Genomic DNA, 15,323 nt, shown 5'->3' on the forward strand with positions numbered 1-15,323 from the left:
GCACGCACGCACGCACGCACGCACGCACGCACGCACGCACGCACGCACGCACGCACGCACGCACGCACGCACGCACGCACGCACGCACGCACGCACGCACGCACGCACGCACGCACGCACGCACGCACGCACGCACGCACACACACACACACACACACACACACACACACACACACACACACACACACACACACATACAATTGAATGGGGCAGATACCTTGAAAACCGTCTTCTGTCCTGTAAGAGCCAACACAGACACATAACAAAGACAAAGACAAAAACAATTTCTGGGGATAACACATGGGGTGGAGAGAACCCTCTCCAATATTGTACATTGGGAATGCAGTACCCATTTTAAATGCTCGATGTCAAGGATACATATTGTACCTTTAAAGTTATTGCTGCATTATATTTTTTTAAATACAAAATAAATGTATAACTAAAATATAATTTTTTCACTTTGTGGCATATGGATAAGGTACGACATAAAAAATATTAAAAGGCCATATTTCGATTAGATGTAATAAAATTTGACATATTATTAGTGTGTGTGTGTGTGTGTGTGTGTGTGTGTGTGTGTGTGTGTGTGTGTGTGTGTGTGTGTGTGTGTGTGTGTGTGTGTGTGTGTGTGTGTGTGAGTTTGTGTGTGTGTGTGAGTTTGTATGTGAATGAGTGAGTTTGTGTGTGTGTGTGTGTGTGTGTGTGTGTGTGTGTGTGTGTGTGTGTGTGTGTGTGTGTGTGTGTGTGTGTGTGTGTGTGTGTGTGTGTGTGTGTGTGTGTGTGTGTGTGTCTGTGTGTGTGTGTGAGTGTGTTGAGGGGGGGTGTCTGAATGAGATAACAGGCCCCCTGTCCACCCTCCCCTTAACCTTCCCCTCTGCCTCTCTTAACACCACACACAAACAGCAGTCACACTCCAGGGACCTTTACTGTCCCTGGGCTCTAATGATTGCACTCAATTCAGAGACGATTGAATGTAAATGTGTCTGGGAGGGCCCCTGGCCCTCTCTGTGTCGAGGGCCCCGTCTGTTTGCTCACGCAGAGAATGCCCACTCAGCCCCACCCTCTGCTCTGACAGAAAGAAAGGTGTGATAGAGTTGGTTGTGTGTGTGTGTGTGTGTGTGTGTGTGTGTGTGTGTGTGTGTGTGTGTGGTTAGCGCTTTGTCACATGACGTCACATGACGTCAATTGGATTGGGAATAAATCAATCAAATAGCTGTCCTGAATATGACATCTCCCATAGTGAAAAGAAACGTCCTTAAGAAGCAGGTAGGAGTTGGGGTTAGGCTGAATCCATTGAGGACACAAAAAACAAAACGTGCTTCAAGTTGAACTCACTATCCATTGAATCTGACTTGCCTGGCTAATTATGACAAAAGTATGGAAGTAGTCAAAATAGAGTAGTGATAGTATTCATATGTGGCATAGAATGCTGCCATGCAGAAAGTAGTGTTGAGATAGTGTGGATGGTTACATTCAACACTATTAAGACTTGAGAACAGGAAACGTAAGGGTTATTAGGTTGTTAGTTTACATACATTTTTTGTAATTCTGTACCTTAACTCTTCGTAGTTAAGATCACTAAATGAGACGTGGATAAAAATTTGTTCGATAAAAAATAACATTGCCTTAGCCTATGAGGTGGGTTGGCCTGAGCAGAGCAATAAGGCAGACGGAACACACTGCCTGCTGACAGCCATATACAGGGGCCTGGTTGATGCCTCTGTGTTGCTATGGAGAAATGGAACCTTGCTGATGCTGACTGTGTGTGTGTGTGTGTGTGTGTGTGTGTGTGTGTGTGTGTGTGTGTGTGTGTGTGTGTGTGTGTGTGTGTGTGTGTGTGTGTGTAGGGGGGAGGGGTGGGTGGGTGTGTATCCTTTGGAGGCCAGCCTCGGCGGTGCCAGCCAGGAATGGGACCAATAGGCCATAAAGAAGAGTTGGAACATAACCTTTGGTCGGCTTGAGCGACCAATAGGAGCACACACCCTCAAAACACACACACACACACACACACACACACACACACAAACACACACACAAATACATATGTACCCATGCTTGTGCATACACACAAAGAAGTGCAGATATAATGTCTGTTGCTGCTGCTGGGCGCTACATGGGTGGGGGACATGTTTTAGATTACAGAGCTATAGGATGAATCGACAGAAAATGAAGGCACACTTATTGATCAAGCAGTTGTTTTCATGTGGTTATTATCAAAAAAGCTCAAATTGCTATTGGAAAAACCAAGACTAATGAAATTTCCACATTCACACGTCTCACAAGAAAATACATAGATTCAACCCCCACACAGTGTGATGCTAAAAACTAAATAAATAGAGAGAAATATATTCAGTTAGGCTCAGAAATTTGCTAAACTCCCAGTGATAAAATGAATGCAAAATAAATTAGGGATTGGTTTATTAACCTTTGATAGATTGTAAAGAGCATTTCAAAAAGAGGATTAAGAGGGCTGGCCGTTTATATACATTTCACAAAACATTATAACAGTAAAAATCCCTTAAGATATCAACTAAATACAGCCAATCCAATTTGATTATGTGCTTTTGGGAAATAATGGACCCATTGCACTTTATTCTCTTCAAGGGTTTAAGGGTTTTCAAGATACAGAATGTAATTAGGAAAAAGATTTGATGTTGTGACCTCTGAATCAAAAGTAATGTTACAGACGACATGAACTACAAATGAACCATAGTAACAGTATACCAATGGTGCTTTGTTTTTTCAAACCAAATCAAATCCATACATTATCAATCGTATTGTGCTGCTGAAAGACAGCAGGAATGAGCTGTGAGTTATTATTGGCTCGCTTTCGTGTACGCAATGGCTTTAAACTGCCCTTATCTCAACATAAATAATGTATCTATAAAGGTTAATCATCTACACGTGGGTAATGACACATACTCAGCAGCAATAAAGAAAGGTGTCCCCCTCCCCTCCCATAGCTTGTTAACATTGCTGATGACAATAACATATTGTATTAGACTTTGATTATCTTCTGGGGAAGCATTGCGTAAAAACTATTGACAGCTATAACAGCGAGCACCTTCAACAAGAGAAGAACCTTTAGAGAATGAAACGGGGGCTCTGACTAAACGCTGTAAGGACGACTGGCCCCAACCGTTTGATTGTCTTGTGGTCTTTTCTCTAGCTAGGCGGTTGATATTTAGGTAGTGTTATGTTGGACCCTAGCTTAAGGGTAAGGACTTTTTAGGAACCACTTCCATGCCTCCTTCAGATGGTCCAGCTTTAGCTCGACACAAAACTCGCAGTTCAACCGCTACAATATGTACCCGTCGAGTCATAGTCTGTGTGGTCCGCCTCTTACTGATTGGCCACCAAGGCTGTGGTTGAGGAGCACTCTGCTTCAGCTGACGGCCAAGATGTGAATAAAAAAGCCCTTAGAAAGGAAACGGCGTGAGGTCTGCTGAAGCCAGGTATTCACCTCGTCACATCAAGTCCTGATATGAAGATGAAAGTCTGCTTCACTTCTGAGTATGTTTCAACCACGAGTGACGGAGATGTTTGGCTGTAATCAGAGAGAGGATCCAGGAATAGTTTGTTGTGCGTTCTCCTGTGGACAGGTTCTCAGGCTTGGGACAGAGAGCACCAGGAGTTTTGTTGGCTGATTGGAGTGTAGGGGTAATCCTCGTACTTCATGTGTCCTGAGACGGCGCTGTCCAACTGAGAGGACGTCTGCTGGAAACGACAAGGATATGCACTGAGGTGAATGGTCTATATCCGATAAATACAACCGTGAAATACTAAGACACAGCACCCAACACGCATATGTTGCTCCAGATACACAACAAAAGCAGAAGTTGCTTTTGATACACGGCTAAAGCATATGCTCTAGGATTTCAAGCCAACTGAAATATGATTGAGAATAAGCTAAAATACCATACTTTCAGTTTACGTGTAAATCAGCATGAGGACACGGGAATTCATCGATTCAAGAAATGATGTGTGTGATGCCAGGTCTATCCGTACCTGAGTGACAGATGTGCCGGTCTGGCCGGCGTAGGGCGAGGGCGCCATGCTGGGTTCACTCTTAATGGTGGAGGCTTGTTCTGACAAGGAGGGCGGGGGGCTGGAGTCAGACACTGCCGAGCCCCCTGAGGGAGGAAGGACAGTTATATCACCCATACAAATATCGGTCAATAAGTTTTTGTGTTGTTATTCTCTTTTTTTAATCACTTTGTGTTGCTGTTATACATGAAAAGTATTTGATTCATTAATCAAGTTTAATTACCAATCTATCTATCAATATTGGTATCTATCTATCTATCTATCTATCTATCTATCTATCTATCTATCTATCTCTATCTCTCTCTCTCTCTCTCTCTCTCTCTCTCTCTCTCTCTCTCTCTCTCTCTCTCTCTCTCTCTCTCCATTCATTCATTACTCCATCCGTCCTACCTATGGAAGTCTTGTTCTTGGGCATCTTGGGTTTGCGTTTCCTGGTCTGAATGCTCTCCTTCTTCATGGCTAAAGGCCTGGCCACCTATAGGAAGTAAGACACAGTTCTTCAGCCAGCGGTACCTCCCTGCTGAACACTCCCTCACACAACGCTCCACGCCCCCAGACCTTGATAACCACGATGCCCTTGGCTCAATGCTGTACTTGAAACAACAAGCTGCTGCAATACTGCAAAGGTCCCACGGTTGGTTAACAAGCTGGCTTGAGAGGGCTTAGTTCTTCAAACAGAAGACAAGTACACATCAAGGTATACTCTATCTACTTGGTTCAGTTTGACGGAAGATCCACATAAAAATAGATATATGTTGTTTAGAAAATGCACATAACACCTAAATGCAGCTCAACAGTGTCCAGGCTGATGTAGTGGTCTTGGCCATTAAGGCACAGAGTAACAAAGGCGATGTCCAGAAGGAAGGCCCATATTTCAACAAATTTGTTGGAAATTGACACATACTACAATCTGATTATCACACCACAAAGTAGGACAATATCTATATTTTTTTTACGATTGTGTCGTTAGACCAACAATTCCGTTGATTTGGATTGACGAGTTGAAATCCTGACTGCTGCCATATTTTCAATGTCGTCCCATCCTTCTCCGATCTAAAGGAAGGTCCTGCCACCTACCCCATGGAGCTTCATGTAGAGGCCGCAGGCGTTGCAGACGGGCTCCCCCTCTGCGTTGCGTCTCCACAGAGTGGTGGTGCTGGTGTGGCAGTTCGTGCAGCACAGCCCCGCTCGGCGAGACGTGGTTTGCTGTCCGGCCAAGAGAAGAGAAAGAAAGACGAAAAAGTTGAATAGGTCTCCACAGACTTTCTTTATGGATGTACTTTTGTATACTGCCCCCATACTGAATTGTCCTAGAATTCAGTAGGGCATTTTATATTTTAATCATTTACTAGTCTATAAAACACAGCCTATATATTTGCTTTTTAATTGTATTATGTTTTATTATTATTTTACTTATTTTTTCGCAGTGTGGTTGTGTACAAGGAGTTTGATCTGGGCACACACATAGCCTGGCTGGGGAGCTTGGGCCTGCAGACCAACAAGAAGCACTTAAGAGCTGAAGGCAGACTCAGTGGTCGGTCCCCTTGAAGGACCTTGTCTAAAAACAGATCCAAGGGCAAGGTCGTTCCAGGACAAACAAGAACAGAGAAAGAAAACAGCATAGGAGGCTGGAAGCAGCATTAGCCAATTCAGCCCTACAGCTGCTGACGAGCTACAAGTTCCAGTGAGCCTGGGGCCTTGGAGGGGCCATGGAGGGGCCTTGGAGGGGCCATGATAAACACTCTGTCCGCAGTAACAACACAATCCAAATGGGTTGGTGATGAAAAACTAATTTGATCCTTCGTGGTATCTCGTTGACTCAAAGGGTAGTAAATGTTCAACACGTGATTTAATCAGGGACACAAGGTAAGCAAGCTTGCACTCTGAAGTTGGTTCATGAAGCATCTCTCGAACACAGGTATGAATTCAGTTTATCTTGGAAGCGGGCGGAATGGTAAATAAGCCACGCCCACCTGTTTTAATTTACCAAGTTTAACCATTGGCTGTCTTGGCTTGGGCGGAAATGGCAAAGAGGCCATGTTTGTAGTGTTTAATAATCTACAATATCCTAAAACCGTATATGGGGATCCCGGATGTCCACTATGTGGAGAAGAAACCATAAATAACTGATGTTAGCTTGAAACATGTCATCAGAAGGAGCATAGACTAACATAATTGACTTCAGTTACCATGCGCTTCTGGGGCTTGATGAGCGGCCGGTTGATGCCGTTCATCTTGTGGTAGAGCCCGCAGGCGTTGCACAGGTAGTGCCCCGTCCCGTCCCTCCGCCACAGCGGGGTGGAAATCGACCCGCAGTTCACACACTCGCGGCCCTCGCCCGGGATCTCGTCCATCAGTTCTATCAGATGAAAATACAATCACAATCTTAAAAAATGTTTTCTTAAAACGAATGAAGTCTACGAGTAAAGGGGTTGCCTGATTGTTTCTTTCTAATCAAGCGCTTATATATAGGCCTAGGTTATCTATTCATTGGCATCGTTAAAGAGCGTGGTAATATCCAGTGGCAATACATTTACCTATAGGCTCTTTATAGAGCAAGGGTCAGCGTTAGGTTTAGAACTTTGTCATTACATGAGCAAAGAGCTAATGGTTGATAAACGAGCAGTGGTCAACGCCGGGCTCAATCAGCGCAGGAGTTACAGCCTCTGATGAGGCAGCAGGATCGGAGGCTGATGGATGGGCTCCGGGACAGGGGGGTGAGGAATGGGTAAGGACTGGTGAAGAAGAGGGCACAGCCCGGGTGGAATGTCAATGGTCTCTTATCGGCCCCTAGAATCCAGGGCCCCCCTAGGATCCAGGGGGCCCCTATCAATCACAGACTGACGCGCGACGGACTCCGAGCACTAAAGCTTAAATTCCTAATCCCAAAACCTTGATGTTTCATAGCCAACATATAAAACAAAATGCCTATACATGAATAAATAAAGGTGTATTTTAACTGCAAGATGGCTAATTTATTTTGTATTATTTCGAATTACTCTTTTTATTATTAGCCTATATTTGTTTTTTTATGCATTTATTTTTATACTTTTTTTTAATTCAACCAATGAATGTGCAATTCAATTATTTAATATAGAATAGTGTAAACAGGCTTGGATGAGATTAGAGTAAATGAAACTATAAGGCTAAATACTAGGCCTAATCCAAATTAGTAGATATACATTCAGGATAAACGAAGAATTGTATTTTGCATAATGAATCAGTCTGTTGATGAGGTGTCAAACACTGCAGATCTACTGCAGGACACAAATCAAATCAAAGGTACAATTACTCACACGCAGGACCGCGGTCCACACCTACTTCTCAGGCATTGTCACAACTAAAAAATGGTCAAAAATATTTAGTAGGTTATATTTATAGTATTTGTATCTAGTATTAGGCCTAATATTTATATATTTATTTCAATATTGGAAGTCCCGAGTTATGGAGAGATTGGACCCATCTGCGGAACTGTTCCGCTTGCCATCCGTGTCTAGTGCGGGTGTATTCACTCAATCATCAAAACGAACGACTGTTTGTGAAGATTAAATTAACATTATAATTGATTGTTTCATCCTCTATTGTAAAGAACGTGTATTGTCTAAATCCTTTATAGCATCGTCCTTAAATTAGGATACAGCTTTAGCACTATAGCCATTGTTAGGCCTCTTCTAACGACATTTAATCTCTGCATTAAGTTCTTAAATAGCCTAATTCTAGAAATAAGAGAAGTAAAACCATAATTAAGTATGTGACGGAGGAAGCTAAATATAATTCGGCCTTAAATAGAGTAGGCCTAGCCCTAATTTATTTTAATTAAATGGAAGCCTTTAGTGTAGCATATTGTTTTTATCCAAATAACCAATTATAATTATTATAATCCTATATAATAATAATAATAATAATAATAATAATAATAATAATTATAATAATAATAATAATAATAATATAGGCCTTGAATATATATAATATGTCAGAAAAAAAATCTATTGTTTCGGCTTTTTAATTGATCTGTTTGATTTATAAAAATTGTAGCCTATATGATAAACACTTAGTTTATTACAGTGTCGGTATTTAAGGATGGACTGATCGACGAAGATGGCGTACCGAGACTGGACCTCCTCCCCGACAGGCCCCCCTGTCGGCCTCCCAGATTGAGGAGCCCGTTCTCGAAGGGTCCCGGGCTCCAGGAGCCGGCCATCTCCGGGCCCATGTAGGCGTATGCCCCGGAGTAGGGCCCCCCCGCCGAGGCCCGGGAGCTGAAGACCAAGGAGTTCTGGTGGTAGGACGGGTCCCGGCCCGTGCTGCTGCTGACAGGCGGGCTGTGCGAGTACGAGAAGCCGGGAGGAGGGTGAGGACTGTTGGGGGGGAAGGATGAGCCGTCCGTCCCGGTCTGAGGCCAACCGTGGTGCCCCCCCAGGCCGTGGGGCTGGTGGGGGGCTTCGCAGCTCTGCAGGTAGGGCAGGGTGGGCAGCAGCGACGGGACCCCCCGGGTGGTGGGCACGTAGACAGGGGAGCTGGCGGCGGGGTGGAGGTAGCTCCCGCTGTCGTGAGCGTAATGAGACTGGTTGGAGGATAACTGGTACATGGTGACGGTCAAAACTCAGACGTCCTCGTCTCCTGGAGAATGGGGTGTGTTCCCTGCGCGTCCCGACTCCTGGCTGTGGTTTCCTCTCAGCTGGAGATCTGCTGCACAACGAGGTCGTTTAATCTCCCAGCGGAGAATAAAAAAGCGTAAATGAGTCAGGAAGAAATGCATACCATGTTGGACATGCCAAGGAAACCCAGACTACAGCCCAACACAACTCTATAATCATAATAATAATAATAATAATAATAATAATAATAATGTGGCTGCGTTGGTGTGCTTTTCTATAAGATAACAGCAATAGCCTACCTGGAAAATAGTTTAAACAGTTGGTTATTATCTGTCATACTTCACCGGCATCGTTCAAAGTTGCATTTAGTTTGATTAGAAATGACACCGATAATGCTGATATCTTAAACTGTCCGCTGTATGTAGGCTAATTAAACCTAATGTTCACATCAACCCAAACAGCCGGATCACCCGCAGATAACCGCCCTGGGCGCACACTGGAGGAGACAACTTCCTCAGGCTCTGGTCTCACCAGATAGGGAGGGTGTGATGATAGACCAGTCCGGGTCTTTGCAGACCTATTTTCCCTCCACGGAGCGCGTCGGGGTCTTCTGAATATGTCCAAATCAAAGTGGAGCTGAGGAACGTGGCCAGCCGGAGTTTAAAGAAAATAAAAGAGTTTCGTTTGGTCCGTTGCGACACTGTTAAGTCTCTCTTTAATCCTTCTCTCTGTCCTCCTCGGTATCAGACGATAGGAGCCGTGCCGCGGATAATTGTGATATGACTGCGCTCCCATTCGCTCCCTGCTGGGACCTTAGGGCTGCACGCACCACGTGACGTGCTGCCGTCCAAAGGTAGGCCGGGCGGGGAGAGGGGGGAGAGGGGGAAAGGCCCGCATGTGCCGGTCCGAGGAGCGACTCACCTGGGTATAGACGCTCGAGGCGCTGTCCGGTTGACAAGGGGTATATAACTGCTTTTCTGTCGCACAATTTGCCTTTGAATATTAGTGTATTTGAGTTAATCAGTTTGAACTTGAAAACGTAAGGTTATGTGGGTTCCATTTCATCTAAAAATATTAATCGTAAATTGTAATCTTAAAAATCTTGTTCTTATTTTTGAGTGAGCAATATCACTATTTGATTTGAGTGTTAGGACTTTGATCCCGTTTCAATTTTGTACAGGCCTTGCTGAATTCCCTAGGCCTAGGAAAACCAATCCCTCTAGGATTACATCTACCCTATCTAAAAAGTGTTGTCTTTTAAGATTTATTGGTGAGATAATTCGGTAGGTTATTCTCTATAAATACGATAAGAACAATAAGCACTGACACTTCTGAACGCATCAGCACAAGACGCCTGCTGCAGCCCTACAATTCCACCGCCAATTACTCTGTAATCATACGATCAGAAGGAGTCATTCATAATAATACATTTTATGTTGTTTTTGTTATAACTGTCAATAATTGCATGTAGGCCTAAATTGATGGCAGCAATTGTATAATTCAATAGGTATCCAATCGACGCAATCGAATAGGCCTTCTAATAGGCTAAATTAATTCATAAATCAGGCAATCATAAATCATAAAATCATAAATATAAATTAGTATGGTTTTGTCAATTAAATATGTTAATTCCGGGCTATACTCATGCTGTATTGTTTCTGAAGGCCCGTATGGGCCTCCTAATTCCGGGTAGGAAGGCCTCTGCTGTCCATCATTAACCCCTCTGCTCATCAAGCCGGATCCCGTGTGAGATTCTTCTCTCGACCACTTCATGACAATCTTCGAAATTAGTTTTGTGTCCTTTCGTTTCATATCAGATTGGATTGTTCTTTCTTCACTCAACTCGTTTGAGGAGCAGTTCTGCTCAGATAGAAACGTATTAAAACTGTCTAGTTCATAAAAAATGAATCATTCAGATTCAGATGTATCCGTCCTAAATGTTTATCGACTAAGATTGTGCCAAAATACGACGCTTTGGCTTTCGAAAAATATATACCGTCTTGAAACGCCAGCGTTTTTCTTACTTTAGGATTATTTTGTCCTAATTGGACCGAACATATAATAACATATAGGCCTATTATAATATATATTATATATATAACATTATAATATGGATAATACTGGATGAGCATCAGGCCCATATCCTCACTCCTACTCCACTGAAATACAGATAGGCTACTACAGAAACCTTTATGAAACCGTAATCAACCAGAAGTAAGCCAAACATTTCTTTGGAGGAGAATGTCAGTAACGCCTATCGCTCCAAAACACTATGATCTAAACTTTACATTTCGGAATGTTAATACATGTAATTGTAACTTGTTAATTGGCCTACAGAAGTGACTTGAAATAATAACCCTGAGAACATGTGGCCTATAATATAGGGATGTAGCGATCGTAGTCATGGAGAACATGCAGGTCCACCACATCCAACCACATGACCTGTATTGTTGCGAAATCTCATATTGCAGGTGCTATGGAAGAGGTCGGACCAGGCCTTAGCGTACATTATTACCTTATGTATTCATTTTATTTTGATTTATATTGGACACCAGTAAATAATTGCTATCATTTTCTAAATATGAATCGACCTGCTATTCAAAGTGAATAATAATATGAAAATAGAAGTGAAGAACTGAATCTGGGGATGAGAACGACGACAGATGGGATTCATCTCGAACATGATGGGCTGGATTGTCAAATAAATATTGTCTTACATGGACACAGAGACTGACTTGATTTCTAGTCACTATCTGCATAGTATCATGAAGGTCTGATCTCATGGCTCCCTATATCCAGGTGTGCCAAACTCAAACACAACTTGGCAGATGCTTATTAAAGTGTTGGTACATCATCGTTAAACATTGTTAAACAAAATATTTTCTATATTTTTTTTCAAATGTATGTTTGCCCTTTACGTGTATGTGGGAAGAAATAGAAATAGGAATTCCATCGCACTACGTTGCTTTTGGCAAATAAAACATCCCAGATCTGGAGTTTCTGGATCTTCTTGCTAAAAAAGAGAGATCACCACCATTGTGAGATTTATTTTTCCCCTTAGGATCAAAAAACATTATTAGTCAACATTAAAGGGTAATTGGTACAAAAACACCAGAAGAAAATAGGCTGATGAGGAAAACAATGAATTATATCCGATTAATCACACGTATATTGCAGCACATGCAATCTGATTGGATTAGAGATTTTCCTATAGGACAGCAAACTGGTGCAGTGCAAGCCTCCTCTCTCCTGACTGGAGTCACATTCAGATGAGGTGACGGTGATGCTGCCTGCACTCTCATTTAGACTGTCCATCACTGTGCGAGTGTGTGTGTGTGTGTGTGTGTGTGTGTGTGTGTGTGTGCGGTCTGTGTGTGTGTGTGTGTGGGGGGGGGGGGGGGGTATGTATGTGTTTGTATGCATGTGTGTGTGTATCTTTGTGGAAGAGTCCTTTACCTTGGATCAACTTCCCAACGCCACGGGCCTTCATGCCTTCATTCTTTGACATGTGTGGAATCCTGGTCCTCAAACTCCCCACGATTTCTCAGTGGTATTTATTGTTCATGAACTGAAAGAGCGGCATTGTGTCTCTGGGTCGTCTATGTTTGAAATGGTTTCTGTGCCTTTGCGTTAAGGCATGCACCCTGCAACCTCGCTCTCGCTTTCAGAAGATCGTCTCTCTAATGACTTGTCAGGGGTGCAAATTGTGCAATGATTGTTTCAGATAAGATGTTCCACGCTCTCCATCCGTCCACACCACACGGTTCCCCACCAGCACAACCAGCCAGGGATCAGCTGGATGATGGACCACAGAACACACAGAGCCCACCAAGGCTTTACATTAGTCAATCACAACAACATCAACAATAACAGCCCGTTACGGATTTCTGTTTGTGTCCAAACTGATAGTATTGACGACATGACAGTCAGAATACAGGATGTAACAGAACTCGATCCCATCAGGGGAAGGCTCCTGACTGTGATCTCATTGAACCGTTCGGATTGTGTCCGTTCCTTGGGATTGGAATTTAACAAATTGAAAACAGCAGAAACAAGAAAGAAGGATTTAGTCCCCACATAAGAACCCGGCCACCCTCCAGATTCCTGCTAACCCAGCCTGGTCTGGCCTGGGGAATGTGAAGTAGGAGTCAGGCTAATCTCCAGCACCCATGAGAGACTGGCTCCTGTCTGCCTGGCTGCCACGGCCCTATCTGTGTGTTTCATTTCACACTGTCAAGCCCCTATCTCTGGCACAGGCCCTGAGCTCGCTGCCGCTGCGAGCGCTGGGGGAGCGTAGGTGGAGAGGGGGGATTTTAGGCACATTCCCCTCCAGTTCCCCAGAAGCAGTTGGTCAAAGTATGTGTATGTGTATGTGTACACACACACACACACACACACACACACACACACACACACACACACACACACACACACACACAATAAAACGCATCCATACACACACACACACACACACACACACACACACACACACACACACACACACACACACACACACACACACACACACACACACACACACACACACACACACACACACACACACACACACACAGACAATCCTTTGTTATAGGACTTTAAGTTCACAATAATTGCAACAATTGCACCCTGCTATTGATTAGACCAGATGACATTTTTTGAATATAAGGTACACACCTGCTGTTGGCATGGGTGATTTCTTAGAACAAGCTAATATTTTAGCTTGAGTGTGTCTTTGTGTGTGTTTGGCTGTGTGTACTATAGGTTTGTGTGTGTGTGTGTGTGTGTTTAGCCCAGATATTACTGTAGCAGACAACTATTGAAATTGAATAGAAAAATGAAGTTGTCACAATGTCATCATATCTCAACTCATCTCTATTGTAACAAATTGTATGTTTTTATTTGTAATATCATCAATTTACCATACAAAACTTTGTTGTGTAGTGGATTATTTAGATTTTTCTAAGCATATTGCTCTTACAGACACACACAGACACAGAAACACACAACATGGCCAAACAAACTGCCATTTTCCTTAACTCACAGCCTCACTACACAGCAAATATGAGCACAGCCTTTTGTTTTTAGCCGGTGACAAACAGATGGATTGTGATAAAGTGCAAATGCTTTTTCTTGTGATCCAAAACAACATTATTTATTCTTTTAAATTTCTGATAAAACAACGGGTTGGTGAAAACTGATTGGGGAGCACTAACTATAACTCATCACAACCCACCTACTTAACCATCTTTGTCTCTCTCTAGCTCTCTTTCACTCAGGGAGGGAGTGAGATAATATGTGTGTGTGTGTGTGTGTGTGTGTGTGTGTGTGTGCGTGTCTGTCTGTGTGTGTGTGTGTGTGTGTGTGTGTGTGTGTGTGCGTGTGTTTGTGTGTGTGTCTGTGTTTATGTGTGTGTATGTGTGTCCATGTGTCTGTGTGCTTGGGTCAGAATGCAAGCCAGGGTACATTTGCCAGCAGCGCTATTGACATTATTGAACGTTTGTGTACAAACCAGCATGTGCTCGCTCATCACACTATTCTGTCACACCGCTTGCTAGAAATCCTGCCATAAGTCAACATGCCCGAGGCTACACCACAGTACACTTCCAAAGTGTTATGCTTCTAATAAGCAACTTAATGAATGTACAATAGGTCTGATAAAAAAAATATTTGCTTTTAATATTGACAAAACGGCATGGTCATTAGCATCACGTTGCTCTGTTTGTTTGCTCTCCACGGAGGAGGAAGTAGCCAGGGGGTTGGCTGTGCAAAAAGAGGAAGTGACTACAGTAGTCCAGGGTCCAGCCTCGTTGGATGGACTTTGCATGTTGATGTTTGAGTCCTCTGTTTGTGCAAGGTTTAGACACCGGCTCGAAAAGTACAACCTTTTAAAAAAAAAAAGCCTTTAAACAGGCTTAAATCATGATCTGATCCTCACATCCAAACATCACCAGTTTATGTCTCTGTCCTCTGTAATAGTAGTTTACCAAAACAACAAAACACAAATGAAAGAATTATTAATTTCTCGTTATATTCAGATGGTCAATGCCTCCTGTTGGGGCACATTCCACTACGCAGGGAACTTCCAATAATCCTCTTTATAATGATAGCTCATAACACAATTTAAGTTTACTTGTACCTTGTTTCAGGGTTGACTGGGGATTGATTTCAGTGATTTCCTCTGGTTGTTTTGACCTGCAAAATAGTTGTAATCAACATTTGATACTGAAAAAAACACACAACCAAGCAAGCAGGAATACAACCTTTTATTCCGATACTTTTCTTAAGCAACCCTTCACACCCTACAAAAGGGTACTTGCTGGGTACTACAGCCACACATGAATCCCCCCAGCCCCACGCCTAGCCTGAAGTACCCCGGTACACAAACAGAGGGCGAGCATGGCTGTCTGATTCATTCTGACTCTTATCTTAAGTCAATTTCACTTAACACATTTGTCTGTCTACCTGCCCGCTCAAGTGCTGCTGGAATGCCAGCTCAACGCTTTAGCGGCTTTGGCCCCATGGCCTTCACACTAAATTTCAGTCCTAGTCCTACGTAACAATATTTATTAACATTGATAGTCTCTTTCTCTGCTCTCGTCCATGCATTACCGTTTCTTTGTTAGGCCAGCGATGTCTCTCTCTCTCTCTCTCTCTCTCTTTGTTTTTTTTAATTTATCT

At 43.2% G+C, this 15,323-nt stretch overlaps 1 protein-coding gene across 7 annotated transcripts; it reads right to left on the bottom strand.

The window, feature by feature from the left end:
- Nucleotides 1-657: 657 nt before the first annotated feature.
- On the bottom strand, nucleotides 658-9,462 carry gata5 (GATA binding protein 5). 7 transcript variants are annotated; one of them, XM_060064051.1, is made up of 7 exons: nucleotides 9,177-9,462; nucleotides 8,155-8,733; nucleotides 6,228-6,406; nucleotides 5,125-5,253; nucleotides 4,438-4,522; nucleotides 4,009-4,133; nucleotides 658-3,717 (listed from the first exon to the last, which is right to left on the bottom strand). In XM_060064051.1, exons 2-7 carry the CDS (start codon nucleotides 8,633-8,635, stop codon nucleotides 3,607-3,609), a joined length of 1,110 nt encoding a protein of 369 aa, XP_059920034.1. In that variant the 5' UTR covers nucleotides 8,636-8,733; nucleotides 9,177-9,462; the 3' UTR covers nucleotides 658-3,606. The 7 variants fall into 7 exon arrangements, with proteins under 7 accessions (XP_059920034.1, XP_059920025.1, XP_059920058.1 ...); XM_060064042.1 differs by having other exon boundaries at nucleotides 8,155-8,736; nucleotides 9,177-9,453; XM_060064075.1 differs by having other exon boundaries at nucleotides 658-3,714; nucleotides 8,155-8,736; nucleotides 9,177-9,452.
- Between the last annotated feature and the right edge of the window lie 5,861 nt (nucleotides 9,463-15,323).

This window comes from Gadus macrocephalus, chromosome 1, assembly GCF_031168955.1.
Source record: "Gadus macrocephalus chromosome 1, ASM3116895v1".
NCBI lineage: Eukaryota > Metazoa > Chordata > Actinopteri > Gadiformes > Gadidae > Gadus > Gadus macrocephalus.

Coding starts and splice junctions, on each gene's coding strand:
- gata5 (XM_060064051.1), bottom strand. CDS start 8,635: ATGTACCAGTTATCCTCCAACCAGTCTCATTACGCTCACGACAGCGGG. Junction 4,523..5,124: donor TCTACATGAAGCTCCATGGG/GTAGGTGGCAGG, acceptor TACTTCCTATAG/GTGGCCAGGCCTTTAGCCAT. Junction 3,718..4,008: donor CCGGCACATCTGTCACTCAG/GTACGGATAGAC, acceptor TGTCGTTTCCAG/CAGACGTCCTCTCAGTTGGA.